This window comes from Brassica rapa, chromosome A04 (assembly GCF_000309985.2).
Source record: "Brassica rapa cultivar Chiifu-401-42 chromosome A04, CAAS_Brap_v3.01, whole genome shotgun sequence".
NCBI classification, from domain to species: domain Eukaryota; kingdom Viridiplantae; phylum Streptophyta; class Magnoliopsida; order Brassicales; family Brassicaceae; genus Brassica; species Brassica rapa.
This window is the reverse complement of record NC_024798.2, coordinates 5,102,466-5,117,060: the sequence shown is the minus strand read 5'-3', so window position 1 is coordinate 5,117,060 and position 14,595 is coordinate 5,102,466. Positions and strand designations below refer to the sequence as shown.

The 14,595-nt window shown below is 35.9% G+C and overlaps 2 protein-coding genes across 4 annotated transcripts; one reads left to right on the top strand and one right to left on the bottom strand.

Moving 5' to 3' along the window:
* Positions 1–2,276: 2,276 nt before the first annotated feature.
* On the top strand, positions 2,277–5,608 carry LOC117133760. Of its 3 annotated transcripts, XR_004457760.1 has the most exons (4): positions 2,277–2,577; positions 2,662–2,990; positions 3,076–3,740; positions 4,820–5,608. XR_004457760.1 is itself a non-coding variant. In XM_033290754.1 (2 exons), the coding sequence occupies exons 1-2, from the start codon at positions 2,422–2,424 to the stop codon at positions 5,114–5,116; spliced, it is 453 nt and encodes a 150-aa protein (XP_033146645.1). In that variant the 5' UTR covers positions 2,277–2,421; the 3' UTR covers positions 5,117–5,608. The 3 variants fall into 3 exon arrangements, 2 of the variants coding, with proteins under 2 accessions (XP_033146645.1, XP_033146646.1); XM_033290754.1 differs by lacking the exons at positions 2,662–2,990; positions 3,076–3,740; XM_033290755.1 differs by lacking the exons at positions 2,662–2,990; positions 3,076–3,740 and having other exon boundaries at positions 2,277–2,661.
* A 3,518-nt stretch (positions 5,609–9,126) lies between these two features.
* LOC117133757 (acyl-coenzyme A oxidase 4, peroxisomal-like) lies at positions 9,127–12,386 on the bottom strand. Its single transcript, XM_033290733.1, has 13 exons — positions 12,197–12,386; positions 11,805–11,909; positions 11,597–11,703; positions 11,407–11,484; positions 11,186–11,309; positions 10,985–11,058; positions 10,841–10,900; positions 10,644–10,753; positions 10,244–10,403; positions 10,043–10,119; positions 9,807–9,978; positions 9,580–9,672; positions 9,127–9,500 (listed from the first exon to the last, which is right to left on the bottom strand). Exons 1-13 carry the CDS (start codon positions 12,222–12,224, stop codon positions 9,369–9,371), a joined length of 1,320 nt encoding a protein of 439 aa, XP_033146624.1. The 5' UTR covers positions 12,225–12,386; the 3' UTR covers positions 9,127–9,368.
* Positions 12,387–14,595: the final 2,209 nt, after the last annotated feature.

Sequence of the window (14,595 nt, the reverse complement as noted above, 5' to 3'; positions counted from 1 at the left end):
ATGCAGCGATAACTGCATGATTTATTGGAGGGCGGATGAACAGCGGGTTACATGCAAATTTTGTGGGAAGCCTCGTTATAAAGATACGAGTGGAAGAGTTCCAATGCCATATAAAAGGATGTGGTATTTGCCTTTGACGGAAAGGTTGCAGAGGTTGTATTTATCTGAACGCACAGCACAACCAATGAGATGGCATGCGGAGCACTCAACAGATGGTGAGATCAGACATCCTTCAGATGCAAAAGCGTGGAAGCATTTCCAATCAAAGTATCCCGACTTTGCGTATGAGAGAAGAAATGTCTACCTTGGATTATATACTGATGGTTTCAGCCCGTTTGGCAAGAGTGGAAGACAATATTCTCTATGGCCAGTCATTCTTACACCATACAACCTACCCCCAAACTTGTGCTTGCGACAAGAGTTTTTGTTTCTCTCGATTCTCGTTCCTGGACCAGAGCATCCTAAGAGATCACTTGATGTGTTTCTTCAGCCACTAATATATGAGTTGCAACAACTATGGGCTCAAGGTGCTGAAACATACGATGTTTCGTGTAAAGAAAACTTTCAAATGCGGGCAGTACTAATGTGGACAATAAGTGATTTTCCAGCATATGGTATGTTATCTGGATGGACAACGCATGGAAGGCTATCATGTCCATATTGTCAAGATAACACTGATGCTTTCCAACTAAAACACGGAAAGAAAACGTGTTGGTTTGACTGTCACAGGAGATTCCTACCACCAGATCATCCATATCGTAGAAGTAGGAATTTGTTTACGAAGAACAAGAGGGTGTTTGACAGTCCACCTCCGGAAATTTGTGGGAAAGATTTGAAGACACAACTTAGAGATTTTGGTGCAGAAAGGACGCTAGACGTTGGTGGACATATGCGTTTTCCGGTAGATGGTGTTGGAGACCTACATAACTGGCACAAAAAAAATATTTTCTGGGATCTGCCATACTGGGAGGATCATCTACTAAGGCATAATTTAGATGTCATGCATATTGAGAAGAACTTTTTTGACAATCTCATGAACACGATCCTTAATGTTCAAGGTAAAACAAAGGATAATTTGAAGTCAAGACTGGATTTAGTCGATATATGTGCTCGTTCAGAACTTCATGTTGATGAGAATGGTAGGGCTCATTTTCCCATATACCGACTTGATGCAGCGGGAAAAGATGCGTTCTTTGATTGGATTTTAAACGATGTGGAATTTCCAGATGGTTACGCATCTAATTTGCGTAACTGTATCGACAGAAAGGAAGGAAAGTTTACTGGTTTGAAAAGCCACGATTGCCATGTAATGATGCAGCGCCTCCTTCCGTTTGCCTTCAAGGAACTATTACCACGAAATGTTCATGAAGCAATTGCAGGGATAAGTGGTTTCTTCCGTGATTTATGCACGAGATCAGTGACTCTTGAAGGTATTGAAAATTTGAAGACTAACATAGATGTGATTCAGTGTAACCTTGAGAAGATATTTCCTCCATCATTTTTTGATGTTATGGAGCATCTTGTTATTCACCTGGCAAGAGAATTGGAACTTGGTGCTTCTGTGCAGTATAGATGGATGTATCTGTATGAGCGGTATATGTTCCATTTGAAGAAGATGGTGAAAAATTTAAGTAGGGTGGAAGGTTCTATAGTCGCACAGATGATCAATGAAAAAACTTCAAACTTTGCCAAGTACTACTTTCCAGCAGAAGTTCAGATCAAAAACAGAAGACCTGCTCGGCATGATGATAGAGGCGAACGGGCAACATATCATGTTACGGTTCCAGACATTTTCACAGACATTGGACGACTTAGCAGAAAACCAAAGGACCGTCGACTTACTGAGCAGGAGCGTAGTCATTTGCAAACATATTTGCTCACCAACTACGAAGATGTTCTTCAATATGAGAGGTAAATAAATTAGCTTACAAATTTTTATTTTAACTAGTTGAAATTTAAATCTTAATTAATTACATTATTGTCATCATATGTACAGGATTTTCATGGCAGAAAAGCGGTTTGAATATAGATACGCCATAGAGGACGAACTAGAAAAAATGATGCAGAGAGAATTTGCTGGATGGATGTTTACTTATGTGAGTGCTTTAAACAAATTAAAATATTATTTATCACATATTTATACTAATTCACATTTATTGATATAACATATATATGTGCTATTAATAGGTATCTGCTGGTTTGGCCAGAGGTGAAACATTTGACGATTGGATACGCGAGATGGTCGTTGGACCAAACTTTGTTGTGAAGTCATATCCGAGATTTTGTACTCGAGGATATGCATTCACAACTCAGAAGAGGAGACGTTCGAGTACGACTTATGATGCTGGCGTTTGTTCTGCATCAGGAGATGATGTATACTACGGACACATACATGAGATTTTGGAAATCAACTATTTGGGCATGGTTGGATTGCGCTGTACTGTTTTCTATTGTGATTGGCACGACAACACTCCAGATCGAGGTGTGAGAACAGATGTATTTGGTGCTACATCAGTAAATTCGAGGCGAAAGCTGCAATATTATGATCCTTTCATTCTTGCTTCTCAGGCCGATCAGGTAATTAAATGTTAATTATTCAGAAGGATTCATCATCATGTGTATTAATTTATAATTTTACTAATAATTTTTTAAATGTTACAGGTTTGTTATATCAAGTACCCCCGGTTAAGGAACATAGATGATCCATGGGTTACTGTTACAAGACTCTGCCGAGTACAGATGATCAATGAAGAAACTTCAAACTTTGCCGAGTACTACTTTCCAGCAGAAGTTCAGACCAAAAACAGAAGACCTGCTCGACATGATGATAAAGGCGAACGGACAACATATCATGTTACGGTTCCAGACATTTTCACAGACGTTGGACGACTTAGCAGAAAACCAAAGGACCGTCGACTTACTAAGCAGGAGCGTAGTCATTTGCAAACATATTTACTCACCAACTGCGAAGATGTTCTTCAATATGAGAGGTAAATAAATTAGCTTACAAATTTTTATTTTAACAAGGTGAAATTTAAATCTTAATTAATTACATTATTGTCATCATATGTACAGGATTTTCATGGCAGAAAAGCGGTTCGAATATAGATACGCCACAGAGAATGAACTAGAAGAAATAATGCAGAGAGAATTTGCTGGATGGATGTTTACTTATGTGAGTGCTTTAAACAAATTAAAATATCATTTATCACATATTTATACTAATTCACATTTATTGATATAACATATATATGTGCTATTAATAGGTGTCTGCTGATTTGGCCAGAGGTGAAACATTTGACGATTGGATACGCGAGATGGTCGTTGGACCAAACTTTGTTGTTAAGTCATATCCGAGATTTTGTACTCGAGGATATGCATTCACAACTCAGAAGAGGAGAAGTTCGAGTACGACTTATGATGCTGGCGTTTGTTCTGCATCAGGAGATGATGTATACTACAGACACATACATGAGATTTTGGAAATCAAGTATTTGGGCATGGTTGGATTTCGCTGTACTGTTTTCTATTGTGATTGGCACGACAACACTCCAGATCGAGGTGTGAGAACAGATGCATTTGATGTTACATCAGTAAATTCGAGGCGAAAGCTGCAATATTATGATCCTTTCATTCTTGCTTCTCAGGCCGATCAGGTAATTAAATGTTAATTATTAAGAAGGATTCATCATCATGTGTATTAATTTATAATTTTACTAATAATTTTTTAAATGTTACAGGTTTGTTATATCAAGTACCCCCGGGTAAGAAACATAGATGATCCATGGGTTACTGTTACAAGACTCTGCCGAGTACAGATGATCAATGAAGAAACTTCAAACTTTGCCGAGTACTACTTTCCAGCAGAAGTTCAGACCAAAAATAGAAGACCTGCTCGGCATGATGATAGAGGCGAACGGGCAACATATTATGTTACGGTTTCAGACATTTTCACAGACGTTGGACGACTTAGCAGAAAACCAAAGGACCGTCGACTTACTGAGCAGGAGCGTAGTCATTTGCAAACATATTTGCTCACCAACTGCGAAGATGTTCTTCAATATGAGAGGTAAATAAATTAGCTTACAAATTTTTATTTTAACAAGTTGAAATTTAAATCTTAATTAATTACATTATTGTCATCATATGTACGGGATTTTCATGGCAGAAAAGCGGTTCGAATATATATACGCCACAGATGACGAACTAGAAGAAATGATGCAGAAAGAATTTGGTGGATGGATGTTTACTTATGTGAGTGCTTTAAACAAATTAAAATATCATTTATCACATATTTATACTAATTCACATTTATTGATATAACATATATATGTGCTATTAATAGGTGTCTGCTGGTTTGGCCAGAGGTGAAACATTTGACGATTGGATATGCGAGATGGTCGTTGGACCAAACTTTGTTGTGAAGTCATATCCGAGATTTTGTACTCGAGGATATGCATTCACAACTCAGAAGAGGACACGTTCGAGTACGACTTATGATGCTGGCGTTTGTTCTGCATCAGGAGATGATATATACTACGGACACATACATGAGATTTTGGAAATCAAGTATTTGGGCATGGTTGGATTGCGCTGTACTGTTTTCTATTGTGATTGGCACGACAACACTCCAGATCGAGGTGTGAGAACAGATGCATTTGGTGTTACATCAGTAAATTCGAAGCGAAAGCTTGCAATATTATGATCTTTTCATTCTTGCTTCTCAGGCCGATCAGGTAATTAAATGTAATTATTCAGAAGGATTCATCATCATGTGTATTAATTTATAATTTTACTAATAATTTTTTAAATATTACAGGTTTGTTATATCAAGTACCCCCGGGTAAGGAACATAGATGATCCATGGGTTATTGTTACAAGACTCAACCCGAGAGGCCGAGTTCAGGGAAGTTCTGAGCTGGAAGACCCACTACAACCAAGCACATCCGACAACATCAGTGCAGCAGAAGATTTAGCTGGAGTTGGCCTTGTAGTCGATTTAACCGACTTCGGAGAGGAAGCCGCCGTTCACGTAGAGGATGAACCAGTGATTGGAGAGTTTCACCAAGATCCAGATTCAGATTCATCTGGTGATGATGACTCGGAAACAGAGTAGCGTCGACTTTTTTTTTTTAATAGAAATACCGAGGAAATTCCGAGGGAAGATAGGTTTTCCTCGAAATTTCCTCGGAATAGACTTTGTCGATTTAGGGATTTGATTATAGAGTCCTTTTCCTCGGAATTTCCTCGGAATTTCCTCGAAATATTCCGACGGAATTCTTAGGAAGGTAGGGGTTTCCTCGGAAATTCCATTATTTTCCTCGGAATTCCCTCGGAATATTCCGAGGAAATTTCGAGGAACTAGGGGTTTTTAACCGAAAACAACGTTTTGCGGATTGAATACACGTATATAACCTTCATTAAGTGTCTTAACCAGATTATGAAGTCAAACTTTGGTGTTTTACCCAATAACAAACACTTTTACGATTGCATGAACGAAAACCACACAACATAAGAGAAACACTTATACACTTTAATAAACGGTAAAGGGAATACTTACAATTATTTTTGAAATTTTGTTATTTCATGGTTTATGATCATCTATACAAAGAATCCTCAATGGTATGCATTATAATTGTATAAGAAATGAAATACGGCGAAAAAAATCGATGTTTTGAAACCCCAAACCCTGGTTCCTCAGAATTTCCTCAGTAATTACCGAGGGTATTCCGAGGAAACCTGATTCCTCGGAATATTTTCATTTAACCGGGTAAACCAAGCCGTCAAATATTTCGCGAAAATTGAATTAATGATTTCCGAGGAAATTCCGACGGATATATTAAATAATTCCGAGGAAATTCCGACGGATAGTTACCGTCGGACGCGTCATTTATTAGGTCGAACCAGATCTTCTTCCCCATTTCTCTCTTCCTCTCCGCCGAACACTCTCTCCTCTCTCGCGAAATCCGGCGACTCCACCCTTCTCTCTCGACGATTTCCGGCGAATCCGCCCTAATCCTCCTCAATTTCATGTATGAACCCTATCACACCCTCTTAGGTTAGATTTGTTAAGTTTTTAAGTAGATTTGATGATTTTGGAATGAGATTTATAGATTTTTGTTAGGGTGAATGGTAGGATTGTGTAAAATCGAGTTTGATTATGTATTTCACTTGATTTGGATTTTTTTTATAGTTTTTATTAATTTTGTGGTTATAAAAATCTAACTTGTAATTATATATATATAATATGAAAACGTTTTTTTGTATATAAAATCTATTTTTTGCATTATAAAATCATTTGTATATTTATTACACATTTTTAATATCTATAAAACTTTTTTTGTGATTAAAAATCATATATATAATATTTAAAATCATTTTTTGTGGTTATAAAACGTTTTATGTATTTTTATATATATAATATAAATTTATATATTTATTAAACATTTTTAATATTATTAAAACTATTGATTATTAAACTATTTTTTATTTATTAAAACTATTTTTGTAATTATTAAATTATTTTCTATATTTATTAAACATTTTAAATATTATTAAAACTATTTTTTGAAATTATTAAACTATTTTTGGGATTTATTAAAACTATTTTTTGTAATTATTAAACTATTTTTATTTATTAAATCTATTTTTTGTAATTATTAAACTATTTATATTTTTGTGATAAAAAACTATTTTAAAACTATTTTTTAAACTGTTTTTTTATTTATTAAAATTATTAGAACTAATTTTTAAATATGTTTTTTTTAATTTATAGGTCTAATGATGATCAGACCCGGCCTCGACAGCGTCGTGGTCGTGGTGGTACGGGGAGTCAGTCTCGGGGTTCGTCCAGCCATATTCAGGATTCCGCTTCGCCCCACAGCTCCTACCATGCATCTCCCTCTCCATTTCCCGCTCCTGCTCCTCTCGCTCCCGCTGCTGCACCCGCTCCTGTTCCTCCGGGTCTTCCGGGAGTGATGAGTGTTGCGGAGTTGGTTCGACAGCCCGGTCGTGACCATCTTCCCTATCTTACTCCGTATCACATGGACGGGGTCAAACATGGTAATTAAACGTATTTTTTTTTTCATTAAAATTTGATTCATTATTAATAATTTGTTCTTTTTTTTAAGTTTAACCGATCCGGAAACGGGATCAGCGCATGGATCAACCGTATGATGTACTCGGCCCTCGACAAGGGACATCCGACTTTCACTGACTTCCCTACCGAGAAGCAGCATCTGTGGTTTCGTCAGTTTGCGGTAAGTATTCTAATTTTTTACTTATATTTTTAATCTTTAATATAAATTTTCTACTAATTGTGTTTTTTTTCAGCAAGAATTCAACTGGAATTCCGATGATACGCTCTTTATCTATCACCACTTCGTCCATAAAGTTATGGACAACTATGGGAAGCAGATCTACGAGTGGAAGAAGAAGTGGGAAATAAACAAGGTAGTTTTTAATTTATTAAACAATTTTTTAATTTATTAAACTATTTTCTTTTCTTTTTTTATTAAAAGGTCCCAAAATCGATGAACGACACGGTCTGGAAGGAGTTGTGTGCGCATTGGGATAAGGAAGAGACGAAAGAAACTTCTTCCACCAACTCCAACAACCGCAGGAGCGACCGTAAAGGGAAGGGCGTCTACAAGCATAACTTGGGTGCTCAATCTATTGCCACTCTCGGGGATCGCATGGTAAGTTCAGCCGCTTTTTCTTCAATTATTTAAGTTTTGAAATTTTATTTTTTGTGCATTTCTTCTAATTTCTAATGTTTGTTTAATTTATATTTTTTTCAAGGCGGAAGAAAATGATGGCGAGCCGGTTGATGATCCCGGCCTAATGAAAAGGGCGTATACCAACAAGAAGACCGGCCAGATTGATGATGGTCTTGTGAGGGACGTGGTCAGCCTGGTCCAAACTCAGGTGCACGACGAAGTGTCTCAGCTTCAAACCGATGATGACGATTCCACGGCTTCGACCAACTTGTCCCGGGTTCGAATCAACGAAATCGTTGAATCGGTAAGTTCTTTTTTTTTAAAGTTCAATTCATTTATTTCTTGATTTTTATTTTATCATCTTTTTATATTATTTAAATTTGGCTACTTTCTATTTCAGTCGGTTCCAAAGAAGAAGGGACGTTTGGTCGGTTTGGGTCGTCGCTCCCGGTCGGCTGCTCCTTCTTCTGCACCACCGCCCTATGTTGATCCAGAAGTACTTACGGCTCAGTTAAAGGACAAGGATGATCGCATATCTGCGTTGGAGACCCAGATGGCAGCTCAACAGGCGGGCTATGAGACACAGAAGAGGCTGAACGAGCAAATGATGGAGATGATGAAGAGGATGTACCCGAACGAGGTGTTCCCGAACATTCAATACCCGTAGTTTTTTTTTTTTTCAAAAACTCGGAATGTTTTAATTTTATTTGTACAACTTTGAATATTATCTAATATGTTTTCAATTTTAATTTTAATTTTATATTTTCGAATTTAAATTTCAAAAATTTTAATTTTTTAAAAAAAAATTAATTTTTTTAAAAAAATTAATTTTTAAAAAAAAAATTAATTTTTTCGAAATTCCGAGGAAATGAACCCTCGGAAATTTCCGACGAACGTTTCCTCGAAATAAGTCGTCGGAATATACCGAGGGACTAATCCTCGGAATTTTCCGAGGGCCACGTTCCTCGAAAATTCCCGATGATAATTCCGAGGAACGTTTCGTCGGAACTTCCAAGGATTGGACCATCGGAAAGTCCATCGAAATATTCCGAGGAAGTCCTCCCTCGGTATATTCCGAGAACTTTTTCGACGAACTGGTGGTCCTCGGAGTTTCCTCGAAAATCCGTTTCCTCGGAATTCCGTCGGAAATTTCCAAGGGATTTCCGAGGAATAATGAATTTCCGAGGAATTTTTTTCGAGGACTTGTTTCGTCGGTATATCGTCAGAATAGTGTTATTCCGACGACATACCGACGATTTTTTCCTTCGGTATGCTGCTGTTTTCTTGTAGTGAACCACCTATGTTTGGGTTTGTAATGTGTGTGAATAATAAATAAAATTTTCACATAACAGAAAAGTACTGCCAAGCACTTGTTCAATGTTGGCAACCAAAAACACTAATAAGTAAATAACTAAAAGTAATTTATTATTTCATCCTTGAACTAAACTCACAAAATGTTTATGGAAGGATTATTCCCACCAAACTAGATGCCGTATACAGCACGGATCCTTTATTGCAATACAATGGTTGCATATGTCCCTTTATGCCAATATTATTTGGCGCACTTAGTGTCTCCAGGTAAATGTAAAGCTCACACATTACATTTTACCAAAGTAACTAACTGCCAACAACAACAAACACTGCACAATCTTAAAGACGGCTACGGCCCCGTGAAGCTGGGGGTTTGAAACTCGCAATCCCGGTAACTTCCCTCCCCGTCACTAAGGTGTTTATGTCGTACGTCCCTTCGTATGTAAAAATGGGTTCAAGGTCACCGAAAGCCTGCAAATAAATTTTCACGTTTATATCAATTTATCGGTTATTAGCCAACCAAGTCAGGTATGAAGATTAGCTCGCTCACCTTTGCCACCAGAAAATCCCCTACAACTCCATTCCCACCGAGTAACTCCCGACCTAGCGAAGCAGTTTCCCTTGCCTTGGATGAAATCCATGCCTAGTTGAACCACATCATTGGTTATACAAATAATAGCTATGTTTGATTCCTCAACTCACTCGAGCTAAAAGAATAGCTCTCAGTGACTGTATTACATAATCAGCGAAGATGAACTTGAATGGTTTGTAGGATACCTTTCCTAAACTGGCTTGACCTGGAGTCATCTGACCCGACTCATATAGCTTGCAGAGGCGCCAACCCATCATAAACATTGCTTGAACATTGCCCAGCATCTTCACAAGCTTCTGTTGGTTTAACTGGAATGCAGCCAACGGTGCTCCAAACTGTTTCCTCTCCATTAGATACCTTGGAAACAAAACACATTCAATGAGAATTCCTTTATAACTAACGAAATGAATGCTCATATTACCTGTGACACATATCGTAGACTCCCATTGATATACCAATTGGTTGCCAGGCCACCATTACACGTGAGACAGCCAGGACCTATTCAAGTATAGTGTACAGAAAAGCAGTTATAAAGGAATGAAGAAAAGAGAAAAATGTATTTTGCTTGTGGTAGAATTAATATTGAAGAGCATTTCTGGATTATTTGGAGGCAAAACAGTACCTTGCTTGTGTCCTGAAATGAATTTACCCCAGGTAACCGCTCCTCATCCGGAACAAAGACATTCTTTAGTAGAATGTCTCCATTCTGAACAATACGTAAACCTATTTTATTTGGGATCTTCGTAACCGTTAGGCCAGGCGCATCTTTCTGGACTAAAAATCTGTAAAACGGTAGCTGATCATTTTATAATTCAGAAAATAAAGTCTATCCGAATGAATATGGAGCCAGGTATGCTATTGATTAAGGTCCGTACAAAAGTTATTCTTCAGTACATCCAATCATAGAGCAACCTAGTTCAGCATATTAGAAACTAGATTTTCATGTTGAAATCAAGAGCCACTTTATTAACTTCAAACGACCTCTATACCTAAGATCTAAGAACCCCTAGAACCTAACATACCCGTTGACTTGGTTCGTTGTCGTATTCCTAGCAAGGATGACCAAAAGATCTGCAAAAGTGCTGTTTCCAATCCAACGCTTTTGTCCCTCAAGCACCCAACCTCCTTCCACCTAATGAAGTAGAAAATTTGAAACAAGTCAAAACAATGAAACATTCTCGTACAAGCAACTGAGTACAAGGGCACAAGAAGGTTAAACCTTTGTGGCAGTTGTTGTTAGAGCACTTGCATCGCTTCCATTGTCAGGTTCTGTCAAAGCCTTTATACAAGTGCAATATATGTAATGGTATCAGCATCAGGTTTACATAACACAAAGGGATGCAAATGGTCTCGACGTACTCACCCAACAAGTCACAGTTTTCATCTGAGCCAAATCAGGCAAATATTTCTGCTTCTGTGCTTCTGATCCACAAAGAGCTATTCTTGACAAAAAAAAACATAAGAAAATATGCTTATACACATCACAGTATGCTTGCTGTTTATCAGGAAAAAAAAAAAACTGAACATTAAAACAAGCTACAAAAGAAATATTAGGACGTCTTACCAATAGTAAGCATGCCCAAAGAGGTATGCACCAAATTAAAAGTCCCACAGCTTGCATCAACTCTAGATATTTCCGCTGTAGCAATAGCATTGGCTGTGATGGAGAGGCCAGGACAGCCATAACCCTGAGAAGTCAGACCAAATTTAAAAAAAAAAAAAAATTGAAACTCTGTCCATCCACATAATCAAAGAAAATCCAAGAAACAAAGCACTGGAAAAAACCTTGATGGAGCCACCAGCAACACCCAAAGCTCCAAACTTTGGAATGATATGGAAAGGAAACTCTGCCTTCTCCCAGTACTGATGAGTAAAAAATCAAAACAAGAACAATTATGTGACACAATGATAACTATCAAATAAACAAAGAGAAAAAAAGCATCCTGAACATGAAGATGTCTATCAAAACATTCACCTCAGTCATTATGGGAGCCACTTCTTTCTCCATGAACTCTCTCACCCTCTTCCGAACAGCCTGTTCCTCCGGAGTCAATAGATCATTGAAATTATAATAATCTGAAGCTGTATCAAGTACAGAAAAAACAAAAAAAAACAGTTTGAGGCCACAAAAGAACAACAAACTAAAAATGTATAATAATATCTGGAAGAGAAGAGATCCTTACTGCACGGTGGAAACTTAGAGGCTGGTGTTGCTTGAGGAAACGCTGCAGATATCTCCATAGGCGGCAAATCAAAATACGAACTCTTCACCTTCTTCTCAGCATTATCTGCAACACGGTAACATTCTCAACTCTCAAATCCAAAACTAATTCAATTACTCGTTTTTATCTCCTATATAACAAATGAAAACAGTCTGCGAATTTGAAATCGCAAACTTCGCCAATCTCTAAACATTGTGAATTTGACGGAGCCAACGATGTTACTTGTTCGATCGGTGATCGACGAACGAATTGCACAGAACGAAGAAAATATTGTGAATTTCTGGAGGATTGAAAGAAGATCACAGAGGACGAGACGTGCAAATAACGATGAGAAGAAAGGAAGGAAGACGAACCACGATCTGCAGATGAGAGCACAGTCATGGCGATATGGAAAGCTTCTTTGGCTTCGTGATAGGAACGAAAATCGATGCAGTGAGATAGAATGAAATGTTACATAGATAATAATCACGCGTCCTGATTCAAGACCCGACCCGCTTACGTGGATCTTTATTTAGATTTTTTTTTTTCAGATAAGCTATTATATCTGCTTTTTTTAGAAAAAAATAACTTTTTATAGAAATGTTTACTGAGAAAATGTATTTTTATAGATTTTTTTCCTTAGAAATATAATTTATCTTTCTCGAGTTTTTTTTCATACGAGTTATTGACTAATCACCGGTTTCTATTCAAATAAAAAAAATGTTTTTTTAACCGAAAGAACGTTTTTAAGATTAATATTTTACGAAAACAGATTTTTTTTTAAAATAAAAGCAGATTTTTTTTTTTTGGGGGGGGGGGGGGGGGGGATTGGTGAGTTAAGATTATATATATCTTTTTCTCAGAAATTCAAACTACTAAAATAAAAGAAAAAGCTAAAAAGTTGTTATTTTTCTTGACGAGATACAAAATAAAGATTACACTTAAGGCTCCGAATGGGAAACACGGATCAAGCGTTGCGGATCTAGTGGATCGAGTGGAACAAGAGTGGATCTAGCGGTACAAGTGTGGTTTAAGCGGATCTAGCGGTCTAAAATATATGTTTGAATGGTGAAAGTGCATAAAAAGCGGTCTAAAATACTGTACAAATTAAAAATATATAAAAAATGTTGTATTATTTATTATTTTCATAGTGAAAAGTGTTTTTAATAATTTAATAATGTAATAAATATAAATTTCTATTCATATTATAATAATTTATGTAAGTATTATTTATAAATTTTATTAAATTTAAAACTCATTAATTTTTTTAATTATTTTTGTCATAGAAATAATTCATTTATTATTTACTCATATCATTTAGTTTTTATGTACATTATATAATATTAATTTTTTGTAAATTAAAATAATATAATATATACAGAAAACCACTTGTACCACTCCAAATATGAAAAATGTTTATTAGTGGTTCTTACTAAATCATAAAAATATTTAATAAGACCATCTCCAATAGTTCACTTTATTTTTTTTTCAAAATAATGTAACTCTATAATAGAGTTGAATTATATTACAGTGGTATTATATTTTAGAATAAAAAGTAAAGTGATTAACAAAAAATATTATAGCATTTTGCAAATATTAAATTATTATAGATGTAAAAATAAAATAATAAATATATATCTAGAACAATATAATTTTTAAATACTGAATAAATTATAAAATATTTTTTTTGTTTAGTTTTATTAATTCAAATAGTAATAAGAAGTAAATTGTGGATATATGATAGTTTGAACAAAAAAAGATGCAACATTAACAAATCATGATATTTCAAATTTATTTTTAAAAAAGTTTAGACTGCTTGTTACATTCCCTGTGTCTTGTAAAAGCAGTCCTCCACTTTTTTTTGCTAAAAGACAAAAAAAATCTGATACACTAGTGTATCTTCCACAAATGTAATGTGTTTAGAAATTTTTGCTGAATAGGATGAAAAAGTGGAAGGTTCACTTGAGGTGTATGGCACACCATTTGCTCCATCTCTCATTCATTGGCTTAGAAGAAATTTTTTTTTAAAGCGGGCCTTTAGATTTATTGAGTTTTTCTTTTGTTGCTAAAGTAAAATGTAGACGTTGCGTACGGGCCCCGTCTAGTCGTGAACAATAAGGCGACATATAACGAGATGTCTAGAATTTTTAGCTACGAATGGTCGACGTATTGTGTCGTTAACATTTCATCAACGACAGCAGCGAACATACATTGTTGCTATTCGTTTGTTGTTATCGCATGAGAAGACTATTATTATGGAAGCTTTGAAAATTAGTTTGTTAGAGGATAAAAAAGATTACAAATAGCTTCATCACGTTGTCATTGAATGGTTCCACATCAGTCAATTATCGGTCCTTTTTCTGATTTTTCAATACTAAGGGTTTGAACGGTGACCACAGAATTGGTAATATTAACGGGACGGAATTTAAATGCAGCATGATTTAACTGCGGTTCGTGCGGTTTGCGGAAAAAGTGTGGTTTTGACAAAATTAGCGGTACAGAATTGTGTTAATTGTGAACATGTATAGTTTGCGGAATTGAACAATAAAAAAAATAATGTTAATATAGTGAATATTTTGATAAATATTTAGTGAATACAAAAATAAGTGAATTTCCAATATATTTTATTTTTGTATTGATTTGGTCTTAAAGATAAAACTAGATTTTGATCCGCGCTTGAAAGCGCGGATTCTTTTGTTATAACAAATTTTGATATCAATTAGTATTGTGTGATTGTTTTACATTATTATGTTACAAAGTCGAATTATATAAA

Coding starts and splice junctions, on each gene's coding strand:
- LOC117133760 (XM_033290754.1), top strand. CDS start 2,422: ATGGTTGGATTGCGCTGTACTGTTTTCTATTGTGATTGGCACGACAAC. Junction 2,578..4,819: donor TTGCTTCTCAGGCCGATCAG/GTAATTAAATGT, acceptor TAAATATTACAG/GTTTGTTATATCAAGTACCC.
- LOC117133757 (XM_033290733.1), bottom strand. CDS start 12,224: ATGACTGTGCTCTCATCTGCAGATCGTG. Junction 11,910..12,196: donor GCTCTCATCTGCAGATCGTG/GTTCGTCTTCCT, acceptor ACCGTGTTGCAG/ATAATGCTGAGAAGAAGGTG. Junction 9,673..9,806: donor GTCAAGCCAGTTTAGGAAAG/GTATCCTACAAA, acceptor TGGTTCAACTAG/GCATGGATTTCATCCAAGGC.